The 18459-nt window shown below is 26.2% G+C and overlaps 1 protein-coding gene across 1 annotated transcript in view; it reads right to left on the bottom strand.

Annotated features, from left to right (window-relative positions):
• The window catches only part of LOC123305309, a 36882-nt gene extending 18653 nt beyond the window's left edge, over positions 1-18229 (bottom strand). Inside the window, exon 1 of the mRNA XM_044886996.1 lies at positions 17567-18229. Within this exon, the coding sequence (XP_044742931.1) occupies positions 17567-18038 (472 nt within the window). The 5' untranslated portion in view covers positions 18039-18229. The remainder of the gene's footprint in view (positions 1-17566) is intronic.
• Between the last annotated feature and the right edge of the window lie 230 nt (positions 18230-18459).

Here is an 18459-nt window from a genome sequence, read left to right as displayed (position 1 = left end):
AAAAAAAGTAAGGTTTTTTTTTTTATAAAAAAATATTTGCTTACATATTTATAACGATACAAATTTTTATTTGCATGGCCCTCAAAATATATAATTTTAATAGTTTTTGTTTGTAACCTTACGTTAATTAAACATTTTTCAATTTTTGTTATCGAATTTCGTCTATATTTCCGTTTTCCGAAAATCATTAAGTATATATATGTTTATTTATTTGAAGGTTTTTTTAATTAAATAGTTTTTTATATGAATTAAAATGTCACCTTTTTCTGTCTTGATCTAATCACAATGTTAAGCTAAGTTTTATTCTCCTTAGTCGAAAGTATATTAATAAAAGTTTTAACAAAAATACTTTATGAAGTAGAGTGAGATTTTCATTCAGTTTGAACCCTGGGTTAAATTTAAGTTTAATTGAGTTTCAAGCATGTCAACTTACAAAAATACATGTAAAGTTTTTTTATTATTATTAATTATTTAATAATTATTAATTAATTATTTAATTTATCAATATCATTTATTAAAGATTAATCTCTGGCTGGCAAAGATAATTTCAGACAAAAATATTTCTCAGCTAAAAATATTTTGATATTATAACATTATTTTTCCAAAAGTTAGAAGACTAATTATTACAAATATAGTTTTCATAGAAAACAACACCATTTTTTCCAAAAGCCTCTCACAGAAGATTTGTAACAAATTCTAATAGATTTTCTGATATTTAAATAAAAAATAATTTTGCTGATGCAAGTGTGGGAGTCACTTTGCTGAATTGCATGTTTTTTTTATTTAAAACTTTGTGTTTTATGTTTAATTTTAATATTTATATTTTTAGATTATTAATGCTTAGATTTGCTTAATTTTTTTTTTACTAATGATATTGATTTAAGCAATTCTAAGCAAAACTGAAACAATGGAATTATTTTGAAATAAATTCATTCAAAAACTTTTATTAATAAAAAAAGAGCCAAAATTATTTTAATGTGTTCGCAGGTCTGGTTTGATTTTTATTATAAATAAAAATATTATGATTTTAAAAAATGATTAAAACTTTGTGGATCTGAATCAAGGTTTCATGTACTTTCACTCGAATATTTAGTAACATGTTGTTTATCACGTTTAACTTTTTTCAAAACTTGTTAATGATGTTCCATCGACGATGTAATAATTAAATTAAAAGATTTAAATCGGATATTCTGTTACATGGCGCATGATTTATTATTACGTGATCTTTGTAAGTTGAAAACAATTTTTTGGAAACAATTATAGTTCATCTTGGAACTTTTAAAAAAACCTTATAAATTTCTCAATACGCTCGTTATTCATAAGGAAATCCCACAGATATACTATTTCGAGATTTAGGTGATTAGAAGATTTAATAAATTAAATAATTGAAAAAATTAAAAAACCCGACTGTGTTAAATAAAATTTGAAAAGAAGAAATAAAAAATAAGTCCAGTAGTTTACATAGCAAGTTTAGCATCCCAATAATGGGTTCCGACTGCTAAAGTCGCTATGTTAACTACTGGAGTTGTTTTCTTCTTTTCAGATTTTATTTTACACAGTCAGTTTTTATTATTTTTATTATTTATTTTATTTAAGACTTTTTAGTGTCTTGGGACTAAAATAACCTTCTTATTATACAATTAATCATTCTTAATTAAATTTAAACATATAATTTACATACATTTTTGTAATCCCTGTGTAATTTAATACCCTACCATCGAGTTAGGTTAATTTTTAATGTATTACACCTACCAGGGATAATTGGGTTATTATAACGAATATAATCGTACATACAAGATACGCGCGAAAAACACAACCACTTCTTGACAGTCGGATAATTAAATATCACAAAGATGCTTATATCTGATGATAAAACAAAGACAAAGAAATTTGCTGATGCTGAATTTAATATTTTAATAAATAATAGTTAACGACTTGCGTTAAAAAAATTTAAAATGTTTTCTTTCATCTCATGGTAATAGAATGTCCTACGCACGATGCACTATCCACAATTGTCATGTTATCCAATATTAGAATTCGTCAGAAAATAAGACAATTCTAATTATAACTTCATGTTTCATTTTAAATTTTAAACAATGAAAATGGCTAAAGATGATTCTGTTATACAATAAGATATTTCAATACAAAGAAAACAAAACTATGTAACAATAAACTGACATTCATTTCCTTGATAATAAAGATTCACAATTATTTTTCAAATAAATATTTTTTTTTTAAATTCATATTTCATAAATAGAATGAATACATAATAGTTTGTTTATATTAAGTGCGCTGAATAACCCATTGAAAAGTCAAGGGATTAAGATATGCATCTAAATTTTTAACTATTACTGTACTAAAAATAAAAACAACGCGAGTAGATAATGCTTATAACGTGTATTGTATCTGTTAGATGTATACTGCGGATTCAACCAAATATGTATATGAACAACGTTATTAAATTCTTAAAAAAATACACAAGGACAACAAGAAGCATGTGAAGATTTTAGTGTCAAAGAACCCGTAAACTTGACCATCTCGAATAGAAAGAATAATCAGAAATATTTTTTTATATTAAACGGTTTCTTGCTTGTTTCTTAAAAAAGGGGAACCGTCATATGATCCTAATATTCTTCGAATAACTCTATCACGTTACACACTGTACATGTTAATAATAATGAAGATGACCCTGAATTATGAAGTAAAAATTTTAATTGTGACATAATTGGTATTGCATAATTGTATTAATTTTTTTTAATAGTAAGTAAAAATTTATGACTTATCAATAGAAATTTCTGGATTTCACGAACATACCTATACTTGTAATTTAGAACAACTATTTTAGTAATTAGACTAGTATTTCAATGATATAACATTTAAAACAAAGAATATCTGAAAATGTTTTAAATTGTTATACAATATTTGTCGTCGCCAATAAACTATACTTAACGACATAATTTAAGAGAAAAAGGATAATATTTTAGAATAAATGTTCTTAGATAGTTAGAAGAAAGTTACAAACGAGCGAAAAACAAAACCACTTTCTGACAGTCGGGCTAATAAGGCTTGAAACAATTTCTTTCAAATTCAAAAACTTACTTGTTGTGTTAAATAAGCCCAGGCTAAAACAAATATAACATCTAGGTTAAAAAGGTGAATTAGATGTAATTAGCTCATCCCACTTTTGTCAATTTCCTTAGTTAACATAAGTCAAGCACTATTATATCGGAATTGAAAGGTAAAAATATGTCCTTATGTTGTATAAATTTTTAAACAATGAATATGCCAGTGGAAACTTTACCATCGATTATTAATTTCAAAATTTGACAGAAAAGATATGCTTGATGCCACATTTAAACCCAAACAAAGTCCCAATGACGTCTATTATCGTCTGAATAATTTAATAGCGATTCTTATGGAATATTTATTTATTAATTTCACTATGTCTGAAGGAAATTTTTCTATGAATTATTAAGTTAGTTTAATTTAATTAATTAATAAATATATATAATGGACTATAATTATTTGTTCTAATTAAAAAATAGATCTGTTAAGTTAGTACAAAGCACAAATTAGCTACACGCAACAAATTTTTTATGGATTTACCTATGCAATTTTTTAAGCATGTATAGGTGAGAAACGATCAAATCATATGCGCTCTTCTACTAAATAAGATAGCCCTCCCCTAAATAAGTAGTTATGAAAAAAAATGTTTTTGAGACATTTTGAAATTTGTATATCCTTAAGTTAGATGTTTGATGAATTAAAAAATAAAAAACCCAGACTAATCAATCGGATCTAAATAAAAACTAGACTGTTACAAATTCCCAAAGTAAAGACTGACTCAACAATCACTGACATACAAATTCTAAGGCACTTAAAGATATTCTGGAAAGATGAGATTTTTTTACATTCGACGCGAAATTGCTTGGCACCTCCGAGAGAAAAACAAAAAACTTCAACTCTTTCATTGCAATAATACTCCCTTCCCTCTCGGAAAATTAAAAAAACACCCCAAAAAATTACTTTTTTCTATTCTATAAATGCTAGAAAGGTGAGGTTTTCACCAGTTAGCCCCTAATAATGTAAAAAAACAGAATACTTAAAAAAATTTTATAAACCACATCGCAGCCCAATCCTCTCCGAAAATCGAAACAACAACCCACCCAAATTTACGTTTTTTTGTTATATACATGCTAGATGGATGGGATTTTCACAAATCGGCTCGCGATAAATAGATAAAAGAGATAAGCGTATAGGTATATTTTCCCGAAGTAGTTTCCAATAAAAATTTATTTTGTGCAATGATTAGTAACGTTTCTTCAATCACAAATCAAAAAAAGTATCTGGGCGAGTATTCAGGTCAGATTACCTATGCTTACGCTTAGCGTTATCCATAATTAATCTCTGCTAGCTTGATAAACATATAAAGAAATGTATATTAAACTATGTTAATGTATCAATTGAATATAATTCAAATTTTTATTTTTATCTGAATCACATGTTTGGTTGATAATTTTTTTTTTTTTTGGAAAATACAAAATTAAATACAGTTTATTTCATATAATTTATTTCCTTTTGTTGAATTAAGGTCATTGTATATTTAAAAAGGTGTTTATTATTGTATTCTAAAGCTGTAAAAAAGGTATTTCAGTGAATTTATCGTAACATATATTTAGTTACCCTGAATATAATGAGTAGAATTTTTTGTTTTATGATAAAAGAAAATTATGTGAAAATTCTAAGCATATTGACATTAGCATTATCAATATTTTAATAATATTTCAATATTTTGTGTATATCTTAATATCATGAAGTTTTTTAAAACTGTTTTTTTACATTACTTTTTGTTTTTGTTGACTTTTAATCATGTATACGATATTAATATACATCATGGTCTCTCGATTATAATTGATGTTATTTAATATGATACATACAGTGTAAACTAACTATTGACAAATATCTTGCTTAGTAATGTTAATTAAAGAGAATTGAAAAAATAAAATCGAACCCGGACTTCTTGGATTCATGTCAAGCACCCTACCAATAAAAGGCTATTCGATTTCTAGACACAGAGTGCAATTTTTTTCAACTCATTGAATTTTTTTGTTTACTCACTTATTTATTATTATTACTTTTTGTTTTTGTTTACTTTTAATCATGTATACGATATTTATTTACATCATGGCCTCTCGATTATAATTCATGATTTTGAATATTGTACATACAGGATAAACTTAATATTGACAAATATCTTGTCTAGTAGTATTTTCTTGTTTCTGAAAAAATTTTACAAATGCTTTTCATCAGCTTGAAATAATTTTATCGGTTCAAAATCTTACAAATTTTTGTAATTTCAATAAAAATTCAATATTTTGTAATTCCGGTAAAAATTCAATATTTTGGTACTATTTGCATGACTTCTTAGATGAGTTTGACAATAGTAATTTAGAAATGAGCAAATATGGTGCGGAAACTTAAATTAAAAATTTTTGTTGAATCAAGCAATATAATAATATCAAAATAAGCCGATTTTGGTATGTATAATTTGTGAATTATTTCATTTTAGTAATAATTCCTCCAATAGAATGAATTATTGAATCGAAAACAATCAGTCTCAAGAAAATGAGCAGACTTTTTTGGTTTGAATAGGCAAACGAATTTGATTTTCACATGCGCTACCCGAGACACAATTCATATAAGGGAATAAATAATGTATTTTCCTAATTATTTTCTAATTTACTATATGAACAGGAAACGGATTGCATACCAACTTTCACAAGAAAAATGGCAATTTGAAATGTGAAGAAAAGAGTACCTATACAATTAATAAATTTGAGTTAATTATCGCATTAAATTATGCGTATCACGTGATTTATGAATATTTTAGTGTAAACATTAAGTAAATTAAAAATGGATTATTTTGAAGCTATACACAGTATTAAAATGAGTAATAATTACTCATTCCATGAATAATCTATTTTATAAATACGTAATTCAAAGTTAATTATATTGTACGTACTTTAGAACATTGGAATGTCTTTTAAAAAAATGTTTTGTTGAATTTTTCTCTATTATTCTACGCATACAAAGTATTTGTTTTTAAAAAGAAAAAAAAAATGTTAATTATTTTATTTACAAGGAAAATTACTCTATTACCTAATGAAATGAAAATATTATTTAATAATATGCTCTTTAAAAGAAAATTGTCTTTATGGTAATTAGAAGTTAATATACTTGATTATTAATTTAATTAGCATATTAAATTAGGGTGACATTATTTACATTATTTGTACAGACATGTGATGAAAAAGTGAATAATTAGCAAACATTTATATTAACATCTAAAACGAAATGGAATCAAACTATCTCAATATACTCCTTAATTTAAGAAATTAAGTATATGATTACTTAAAAATTTTTAATGGAACCAAGCAAATATTTACGAAACTAGTTATAAAATTTTTCCTAGGAAGTTATCATGAACAAAGAAAATTTTGAAACCTTTCTGTGAAATATCGATGTAATAAATTTACTTAAATGATTCACTGCATTTTTTTATTATCAATTTTCCTAGACTTTATAACAATAAACAAAGAAAATTTTGAATATTTAAATAAACAAAGAGTTTCAGAGAATGATATTGTATAATTTTGTAAACTTTCCATCAGAGAAAATTTTAAATTCTTTGATGAACAATATGTGTAGAAGAAAGATATCAAGCTAGATATGTTAAGTGGTAGAACCACTAAAAAAAATTGTTTAAAATTATGTTGCATTTCAAAACAACAATATTTGAAATTTTTAAGACAGTATATTACTTTCATACAAACAATTCATGCGTTTGTGTCAACTTCACCACTACATACCGTACGGTGGTTGTATCACATTCGTGGCATCATTGCGATGAGGTTGAGCCAACCTCATATTGGTTGGTATTAAGCATTTTTGTTCAGTGTGCTATTATAAATAAAGTCTTGCAACATATGAGTTTTGAATAAACTATAGACATCAAAAATACATATATAAAAACAATTTTACTATTCACTTTTTAGTTAATAAACTTATGATATTTAGTAAAAAATTCTTATTTTTTTTCAGGCCTCGGACATAATATTTTCTTTAATCGAAGAATTATACATGCATACAAAAATTTTGCTGTTGTTGAGCGGAAAATAAATTAATTTGATTAAGTACCGTAATCAAAATTTAAATATTACGGTAAGTTAGTGAATTAAAATTAAAACAATTAAAAAAAACACTCGAAGAGATAATAATATTTTTCATTAAATTAGGTCAATTTACAATTCTCATGCAATATTTTTATAACACATGATTAACAGTAGTACCGCTCCAAAAAAAGTAAAATATGATTAATATCTATTATTATATTAAATATTATATTTTTTGTGCGGTAAATCTAATTAAATATGTCTACATTATAATTTTCGTGTAAGCGAAAAATTAACTACTTACAAAATAATGTTTATTTTTAACCCCCGAACCAAAAGAAAGGGGTTATAAGTTTGACAGTTATGTGTGTGTGTCTGTCCGTCTGTAGCATCATAGCGCCTAAACGGATGAACCGATTTTAATTTCTTTGGTTTCAAAGAAATCAAAGTCGTTTGAATCATTTTCGTTTGAAAGGTAATTTAACGGAGAGTGTTCTTAGCTAGAGAGTGAGTGTTTAGGGTTCAGTACCCGAAAAAAATTAAAAAAGTGGTGACGTTCTTCAAAATACTTTAAGGAAAAAGGTAATTTAATGGAGATTGTTCTTATATATGTTTCAAGTAGGAACCCTAAACTCGGTTCCTTAACCGAAAAATTTGTCGGGGGTTTTGTAAATTTTGTAAATTTCACTTGTTACGTAGTAAATTAATTCGTTTACATAACATCATGTACACTAGGTACAACTGGTCGATATTTTAATATAAAATTACGATAATAGTGAACTATTTTATATAATAATAATAATCCTGATTATGAATTCCATCCACAATCATATTAATTAAATAAAAACAACGCAAATTAGTTGTTGTTTTTTCCCAATATTGTAAACAACAACAGAAATATAAATTTCATAGAAAAATAATTTTTTTTTTTTAAATAGTTATCGAATGATCAATATATTATTATCATGTTTTTATTAGTTATTTATTATTTTACAATAGATGAAAATAAAGACGATTATTTTTTTTTTAATTGTTTGTTTGTGTATGTATTGATTTATTCAATTCTGATATATTATTTTCAATACTAAAAAATTGCGTTTCATTTTGTTCAATATATATGCTAAATCTTTTAAGTCCTTAGGATTCAATGTAAGTCTCAACATTTGTGGAAAATTTTATTTTTAATTTGTGTTGCATGATTATTATATATAACTAATTACTGTTGCATCATTTAATTTTCGCATGCACTTAGTTCATTCTTACCAATTCAGAAAGTTTGAAGTATTAATGATCGTATAGACTCACACAATGTCGACGAGGACCCGTTTGGACATTATTGGAGGAAAGTTTTTCTTGTGTTTTGTTATAATTTTTATAATAAATATAAAAGAAAATTTTTGGAAGTCGATTAATAAATCATTATAAATCAACTTTTAATATAAAAGGTCTAATTATCTTTAAAGGTTATATTAATGTCTTGAAAAATGATTTTTTTGTATATTAGTTAATAACAATATTTCAATTATTAATTATATGAAATGTATTATTTTTCACATATTTATAATAATTAATAATATATTATTTATTGTAATTATTAAAAATTATATGATTAAACATAAAATATTGATATTACAATTCCTGTATTTATTAGCTAAACGTTAATAAAAGTGTTAATTAATATGTAGTTAAAACTAAATTAACATGAGTATATAACTTTTGACTGACATAGTATAATGTTTGTTTCTATGTATCAATATACTCCAACTGAAGGACAAGAAGCTGTATGTGATGAATGTATCTAGGTATGTTGTAACTACGCGATTAATTGATTTAGGAAGTAATTTTTACTTTAACATCAAATATATTTTGTGCTTGCATAAAATATACATTTGATATTGATTTTTTATTTTTATAAATGAAACAAAAACGACTTAGATTGATTTTTAATTGGATAAAAAATTTCCTGTTTGTCTTTTTGTTTGTCCTATGCCTTGTTATACCATGTATATATGAAATATACATAGTATATAAAGTTTAGTCCGAAGAAGGAAGTTTAGTTCATAGAATCTTATAATTAGTCCATTTTCGGTTGTCCGTCCATCTGTCAAAACGAAAAAAGATGTCAAGCTGAAATTACAGCGATTTTACAGCGTACTCAGGACGCAAAAAGTGAGGCAGAGTTCTTAAATGAGCAACATAGGTCCATTGGGTCTTGGGTCCGTAGGACCCACCTTGTAAACCGTTAGAGATAGAACAAAAGTCTAAATAAAAAAATGTTCCTTATATAAAAATAAACAAATTTTGTATTATTATATGGGAATATCAAATATATATGTGTGACATGTATGTATGTCTAATTTGATAGAGTAATCAACACTGTCTATACATGGTATTTCAACAACTAACTCAGTCAATTTATTAACTTAAAATTAATTAACTACATGCAGAGTTATTATTTCAAAATACACCAAATGAATAGCTCAAATAATTTTCTGATTGGAAAAATCTTTAATGTAAAAAATTTCAATATCTTGAGGAAACAAATTGACCCTAAGAGATATTTTAAGATTTTGTTAAAGAAATATCTTGAAATTTTTGTTTTAGGAAAGCATATAGATTAATATAATTATAATTTAATATCTATTTTCTTACATTTATATTTCTATAGGGCGAATAATTATTTGTATTTTTTTGAGCGTCAAAAACAAGAAAAAATTAATTCTATTTAAATTTGGATTTTGCCTCATTCTAAAAATTGAGGTTTTGGAAAAACAGTTAATGTTTTAAGGCAAAGAATCAGAATCGGCTACAAAAAAGGTATAGTTTTGTTAAGAAAAGTTGACCATCGTATGACCCGGAAGGCGTACTCGAATATAAAACAAGACTCATTGTTTTCTTTCAACCGACTTATACTCAGATATAACCACTTTTTGATAATCCATTCTGTTTTCGAAAAAAATAAACTGAGCATTTTAAAAAAACATTGAATATATCATTCATATTCTTAAATTTCGTTCTAAAATTTGTCCAAAAGAGGCGTCTTGAAAAATATGATCTCTGATTGACTATTATGTTTTAATTACATAATTATAATACACATAATTAACTTTTTAATCAGCTGATTTTACAATAAATATTATTTTAGTGCATACTATATTAATTATATTTCTGATACTTTTTTAAATTATACATTGACTTGGAATTTGATATTTAATGTTGATTAAATTTGACCGATATTGTAAATAATTACTTTTTTATCTGTTATTATTCTTGTTCAATTTGATCTGATTAATACGGTGGCTATTTTTGTCTAAATTTTTTGTTATTGATTTAAAATTATTGTGATTTGTAATACTAAATTTTTTTTTTAATGATTAAATATGTAGTTTATTATTATTTATTCTATAAAAAAATTTAATTAATTAATTTTTTTTGCTAATATTTTAATAATTAATTAATTTTACCTTTTTTCTTTTGTTTATTCATTTTTTATATCGGACGGATATTAAGAAAAGAATTTTTTATATCGGATATTAAGTATTTTGTTTCCATAGTGACAATATACTACGCTTGGGCAAAATAAGTATTAAGTTACGAAACTGTCAAATCAAAGAAAATTTTGTGTATTTAACAGCAAAATGTTTTAAACTCTTTTAATTTTAATAATGATATTTTTTTTTATCAAGCAAAGCGCTTCCTGCGATATTATTTTTTATAAGTATGATCTACTTTTGTTGTTACATTAGACTTCCAATCATGTAACACGTATTGATAATATGCTTATCATAGAAGATAATTGATAATTATTAATTTAAGTAAATAAAACCTATTGAATTTAAAATCGATGAATTTATTATTTTGAACTAACACCACAATGATATCGGACATTTGCCCGCGACACACTGTCATCAATATCTATTCATACACTTATTAGATTTCATCTTTATTCGATTTCTCATTGTATTTTTGTTTTTGCAATTATTCAAATAATGCAAATCAAATTACTGCAATAGTCTGATCACGATTATCAATGAATGATGCATAAATTGAATCATTTTCTTAATCCTTGAAGCAGTATTAAATGATTTTAATCAGTTATGTCAATCATGAAAAAAATTCTTTTGTCTATTCGCACCGTGCGTGAGTTTTTTAGGAGGCGTTTCCATCGTAACGATACACTACTTTAATTATAGAATTGTATGAATGCATATATAATTGTATGGATTGCATTTATAACTTACATTGAAAATTTAATATTATTTTCTCACAAATTTAAATAAATAATTATGATAATTTACATTTGAAGAATAATATTTGTCTAATTTGATATCTTATTTTCACAATTTTTATTGCATTAAGTTTAATAATTAGTGTTTTTCAATAATTTTAATTTGACATTTTCTATAAGATTAACATGTAAAGAACTGCAAATTAGTCATAACAGCGTCCTTTATCGCCAAAATTTTTCACTGGAAGCGCTGGCACCGATTTTATTGTCCCTGTCATGACTACGCACACAACGAATAGCATCTCCCAAGATACAATTTGCAATAAAAAGTTGTATACTTTCTTGGGAACCGTTTATAGAGAAGAGTAGATTGATAGAAAATTTACATACTACAAGAAAATTATTATTGTGGAAACAAGATCTTTCTAAATGACATGAACAACAGGATAAGACAATACGGAAATTTGATCTTTGACAGCCGTGTTTAACGATAATATTAATAAATTACAACTGGCAAAGAATTTCATTTTCAGAGATTGTGCCTATTTGTGAATTATAGGTTATGCAATTTTTTTGTATAATAGGCCGGAAAGAGCCTATTATAGATAGAGCCTTAGATCTTCCATACAGCTACAATTTAACAAATCAAGACATCTAACAATTCACAAATCAATATTAAATGATTAAAAAAGTAAAACCAGTTTTTAATTAAGAATTATTTTAAAAAAGGTATGTTTTAAAAAATAATTCTTGCAAATAAATTTAAATCAATACATAATAAATAATTCTTTGCTAATTTTCATACAATTCTTATCAGTGTCTTTATTTACATAATCGATAGCATTGCTCCAGTTATCTTGATCCAAATTTATAAAAACAATAAAAATGATCAATGAAACAACAAATCAACATATTTTTCATTTTATATCATATTTAATTTTCTGAAGCAGAAAGTCATAATAACAAATTTTTGTATTTCAATTTCTTCCGCTTGATTTCAATTTATGGCAAAAGAAAATTTGGTCAAGGTAAAAAATATAAAAAAGTATTTATACAATATATATTATTTGATTTAAGATAAACATATTGTTTGAAATTTGATTGGATTCCAAAACTGATTAGGAATTTTCTTCTGCAAATATTTTACGATTACATAATTTTGAAAATCAGTTAAATAATATTTAATTGGATGTTTTCTTGAAACCTTGTAATATTTATATCAAAAATATAAGAAGTGAAATTTGATTTTGATACTGAAGCTTGAAGCGATGGTTTTTAATTTGAAATTGAACTATTTCAAATTTTAAAAGTGTTACAAAAACAGATTTCGATTTTCTTGTTTGGAATTTGTTGACTGTAAGTATTACATTAAAAAAAAAAAAACGCGGATGATCTGCAACCGCACACTCGTTTGTTATTGTAGGCACATCGTGATTTTTGAATCAAATCACAAACCCGATAGTTAAAAAAGCGAACCAGAGCAAAATAATTTTAAGTACAATGAACGGCAGAAATAAATAGTCGACGTCTATCCTTAAATATGTTGGCAAAAGTTTTCACACGAGCGTGGTAAGTTACGGCATAATAAACCATTTCAAGCGGGAAAGTTTTTGAAGGAAGCCTGAATAACATACGCGCCTTGACTTTTTGATGATTTCAGTTATAAAAATAAGATATTTCATCGCAAAAAAATTGACATTATCAGATTAACTCCGCTCCTATTATATCGCTATGTACAACGATAATATATAGAATCAGACTTTTAATTTATAAAGAAGCATTCCTTACATACCGCTTGTGAGAAGAATAATTAAAATTCTCTGTAAATATTATAAATATTATAATTATTTAACCACATAAACTTAAAATAACCTTAGTAACATGACAAACATGCAAACGCTGATCTATATTTATCTATAATGAATAGGAATAGAAGAAACTGATGAGAACTTAATTTATCTAGAATATTGGTCATGTATTGCTACCAAGGAAAATTAATATTCGCTCCCTTGACGAACTCATAAAGTTTCCTGGCTATTCTAATCCTTTTTATATTCTGTCTAGGCTTTATTTTTACCAATCCAATGTGGTATTTTTTAATAAGATACGAATGAGGCAGAGAAGTTTGAAGTTTGTAACATGAAAATTCAATTTTAATAAAATAATCACCTTTAATGGTCTACATATAAACTCATTATATGAAATAAATAAATAGGTACACATAACACATAATTATGATTATCTCGGAAGTAGCTACACATAAAGAATAGGATGTTATAATGATTCTAGCCTAGGTATAGTAAGTTATAAACTAGTACCTAGTTTGATACTACTTGTAAACTAAAGAATACTCAATTCATACGTCATTCACAATATTATAAACTTATAGCATTTGTTATGCAATAAGAATATATAATCATGAGTGAAATGACTACTGCCAAGTTTTTTTATTATTATAAAATTTTCTACTTGGTAGATACGTACATACACATACACTCAGGTAGTGTAGGTACTTGTTTTATCTACTCGTTACTTTGGTCATGGTCAAAGAAACTTACTGTAATTATGTTTTGAACTATTATAATTTAAGTAGTAATTCTTTTGTGTTGTTTTTTAAATTCGTTTACTAATATCATTATTATAATGCATTCATTTTTATATTGGTGTATGCTTTCTTGTAGTTGATAAAGAAAATACAGTAAAACATGGTTAAAATTGCGAAAATGAAGCAACATCCTTGTAATAACAGCAGGACTTACATTTATTCACATCAAATGTTGAATAAAGTTAATATAATAAAATTTATCAATATAATTTAAGCTAGGAAGCGTTCTTTTCTAGATAAAAAAAATAGTTAAAAATTAACGCTTAGGGAATTGCATAACATTATTGTATTTGCAATAAAATCATTGACGCGAGAAAATTTTTTCGCTCGAAAAGCTGTAATGAAAAAGCCATACATCTACCCTTTTAAGAAGATTTTTTGGTAATATGCATAAAAATATTCTTTCTCTTCTGTTCTATTAAAGAATGCTTTCCCGGCAATAAGTCCGTATAGAAATTGTCATTATATTTTAACGATATTTACATAACGGATCTTTATAGTTATTATTCAAAAAGTATTGATCGGTGATTGAAGTATATTTGATCGTATTCTTAGAAACATCGATTGTACAATAATAGTAAGTTTTAAATCAAGAATCGAACTTCGAACTAAACCTTTACTACAAATTTAAATTTACGAACATTTCTTAAATTTCAAATAAACGTATGAAAACATAAAGTAGCGCAAAACTTTACATATACACAGCGCAAAAATTTACATATATCAATGATTTTGCTCTGCATTACATGATCCCAATATCCATTTAGCATTTCAGTGATAAAGAGATAAGGGGTTTGACAGATACCAAAATTATTTTAATAGCTGCCAGTCTATTAATAGAGTTGCTAAATTACTTAAACTTTATTTATATATTTTATCAAAAATTTATTTTTAGTATGCTAATTCCCACAGCTTAATTACCTGAGATTATAGGAATTAATTCAATCCAATGCCTAAAAAATTAATATTCAACAAAGAAGTTGTGATAAACGATATTTAAAGTATTCAGCAGCTCATTGCTTCCTCAATTTAAATGTAAATGCGTGTGCAACTTCTGTGGATATTAAATAAAATCGAAGAAGTCATAGATGTACTCGTTCCCTAACATGTGGAAGTGTATCTGAACAAGATAGTGAAGGGGAAAGTTATAACTCTTGCTTGAGCTCTTCACTTGAAGGACAAAGTAAGAGAATAAGTGAGGAATATTCAATAGTAAAATTTTCAATGTTTCGAGATTATGGATAAGTCCTTTACGTGCGTTAAGTCCTTTTTATACAGATATAGTACATACAATATACATTTGCGAACTGAATTAGCTGATTTAGAAAAGTTGATTTATTATGAATTAACTATTCCTTTCTTTTCTAGTATTTAAAAAGAAGCAACTTTGTACCTTCTTTATTTATGAAAATGATTATCGCACTTAAAGCCTCGATTGCTACATCTTGGAAACGCTAAGGAGCAGAGTTTGATCGACTTTCCAGCAAGTATATAGAAATGGAAAACTAAATGAATCGGTGGAATGTACCTGTTTAAAATTTCCTAGAAGTTTTGAGCAGTCTTACCCTTTCTTCGTGTTCGTATTACCTAGTTTCTAAAGTGAAGTTCGTCGGTAATATGTGTCTTTCGGTAGTATCTTTAAGGTGTTGTATGTATGTATACTGCAAATTTGGTATAATTATTATAATGTAAAATTTGTAGTGTCCTACATTTTAAAACGTACCAACATTAAACTTTGGAATCTTTCAAAAAATAAAGCACAAACAAGTAGAAACGTCTAATTGGTCTGAAATATTTGACAAAATTTTTACCAAATTGCACATAACAACAACTGCATTCTTTCCATAACTAAATTGTTGTAAAAATCAATCAATCTTTTTTCAAAAACTTTTTTTTTGGTAAAAATTTGGTATTGCTTGTTTTAATTACAACACTATTAAAAATTTTTGTTCTTATCATGTCGTAAAAATATATTTTATTGAAAAGTTATGAAAATGTATATAATATCAAATTCATTATTTTAAACGCCGGGTCTACTGATTCGCTGACTTGGAGTGCTAACAGAGAGCCTTAAGGTACAAATATATTAAAATTTCGGAATCCATGAACAGTCAACGAATCTTTATAAAAACAGTGCGACTGGATTTAAAGTACTATCAAAAACCATTAAAATGAAAAAAGTTTCAAATTATTTGCATGAAAATTCACGTTATGATGTTATGATGAAGACAAAGTTTATCGGAGCTTTCTTTTTGTGTTTCATTCAGTACAAAAACTGATGAATTTACCAATTAACTTTGCCGCTTTCCAATTTACTTTATGTAGGTACTGGCAATAGGCTCAAGAAATTCTAGCAGTTTCGATTAAATATTGCAACTTAAATGCAAAAAATACATTTTTGGTTTAATTTATTGGGGCTTTAATCATGCTTAACTATAACAGAATTTTCAAATTTATCAAAAATTGGAACAATTCACCGTGATTATAGACACGGATTCTTTTAAAAATTTGGTAATTACTGATTGTACTTATTATATACAGTCTGACGGCTCAAATGAGTTAATTAAACTCAAATTGATTACGAATGAACATTGACTCATTATTATTTCATCAATTTTTATATAAAAATATTGTATTATTGGAATATTTATGGTTTTGCGTAATCAAAATTTATTTGATATACTTCATCTTTAGATTAGTTTTGGTCAAAGGGTGAACAATGTAATAAAAAAGAAAAACTGGGTAGTAGCAAAGTTTTACTGTGGTGAGTGTTCGTATGTGTGAGTACAAGTAAAAATTTCTATTTTTGGCAATGAAATTACTAAAAGAATGTTAGTTTTTTGTTGTAGGTAATTAAAATTGAGTTAATTCATTACTGTTCATTCCTTTTTTAATCTGAATATTATTTTTCTTTTTGTACATCATCATCATATGATCATATCTTTAAATGATTTATGAATGAATTTAACAAATTATTAATTCAACAAGCTGGCTAAGTTCCAGAAAATTATCGGGCTCTAAAGTTCGAAAATATTTTAGAAGACATGGCCAGTCCTCGATGATATGGTTGGTTGAGAGAGAGTGAAAAATGGTCCTTTTTCGTAGTAAATTACAGTCCAAAACCTGTTTATATTCCTCAAAATTATGCAAGCAATAATTTATGGTTTTAAGAGTCTAGTCTAACCTTTTGCATTATTATTTGTTTCACCAAACTAGCAAAGTTGACTAGTTTAGTAGCAAAAACAGATAACAGAATCCACTGGTGGGACATGCGGACTAACTAAGTGAGGACTTGGATCTTTTAGGGTTTAAATAGTAAATAAACTTTTTGGTGCATTTTATCGATGCTATCTAGAAGTTTAAAGTGTAATAATTTTTTTTCTGTAATATTTCGCTTAATTTTGAAAACAATTTGTTACAGACATTACTTTAAAGCGACCTACCCGACCAATTACCTTGAAACATTCAGTATTCGACAAAGTCAACTGCAACGGTTGTATGACCGTTACTTTAATTTAATTGAAAATAATAAAAAAACGAATGAAAGGTGAAAAAACTTACCACTACGTTTCCATTGTTGAAATTTATGATACAATAGACATGAACACATACAACAAACACAACTTAACACCATTAATGTCAAAACAATGCCAACCCATAAATCCGCCAAAAACTGTTCATATTCTTCATTTGTCATATTACCGGCATGAAAGAATCCGCTAGTTTTACCAATATCATCAGCTATTTCAGTGAATATCACTGATGCGGTATAATTATTACGTTCATTAAAATCATCTAATGCCGTTTCAGCTAAGGCCACATCAATTAAATCCTCCCGATTAACTAGGACACCAGAAGAACCACCTGTTGCTGATGCCGCAGCTGCTGCACTCCCTGCACTTACAGCAAACGCTTTCTGTAAGTGATCCATGAATTTTTTATGGTGCGAGACTAAAAATTCAGCGTACGATAAATTATCAGATAATGATGATTCACTCTCGGATTGTTCACCACCTATAGCGTCGTCTAACATTGGTACGATTTTTAAGGGTTGGGAACAATTGAAAAAAATTTACGAAAATTTAATTGAAAATATTCACTTATATTTTTTCACAAATATAGGTAAGTAATAATTGTACACGATATTCTATTCCAATTTTTTTTAATCACAAAAATTATTGAACAATTGTGTTATATTTATTGTTATTGATTATGAAATTTGTGTTTGATTATTGGGTTGTGTTTACTTGTAAAATTTAAATACACCTGAACAGGTGAAATGACTATATCTCCATTATATAGAAAAGTAAATGTACTCTGACTTATGTGGTGTATACTGGACGTGGACGACGGACAATGTAGACGAACAGACTTCTCACTAGTGTCTAACAGTGGGGACATATTATTAAAGCTAGAGTGGGACAAACACACCTCCCTGATAAATACACATAATA

The sequence above is a fragment of the Chrysoperla carnea genome, chromosome 1 (assembly GCF_905475395.1).
Source record: "Chrysoperla carnea chromosome 1, inChrCarn1.1, whole genome shotgun sequence".
In the NCBI taxonomy this organism is placed as follows: Eukaryota; Metazoa; Arthropoda; class Insecta; order Neuroptera; family Chrysopidae; genus Chrysoperla; species Chrysoperla carnea.
This window is presented reverse-complemented; position numbering and strand designations above follow the sequence as displayed.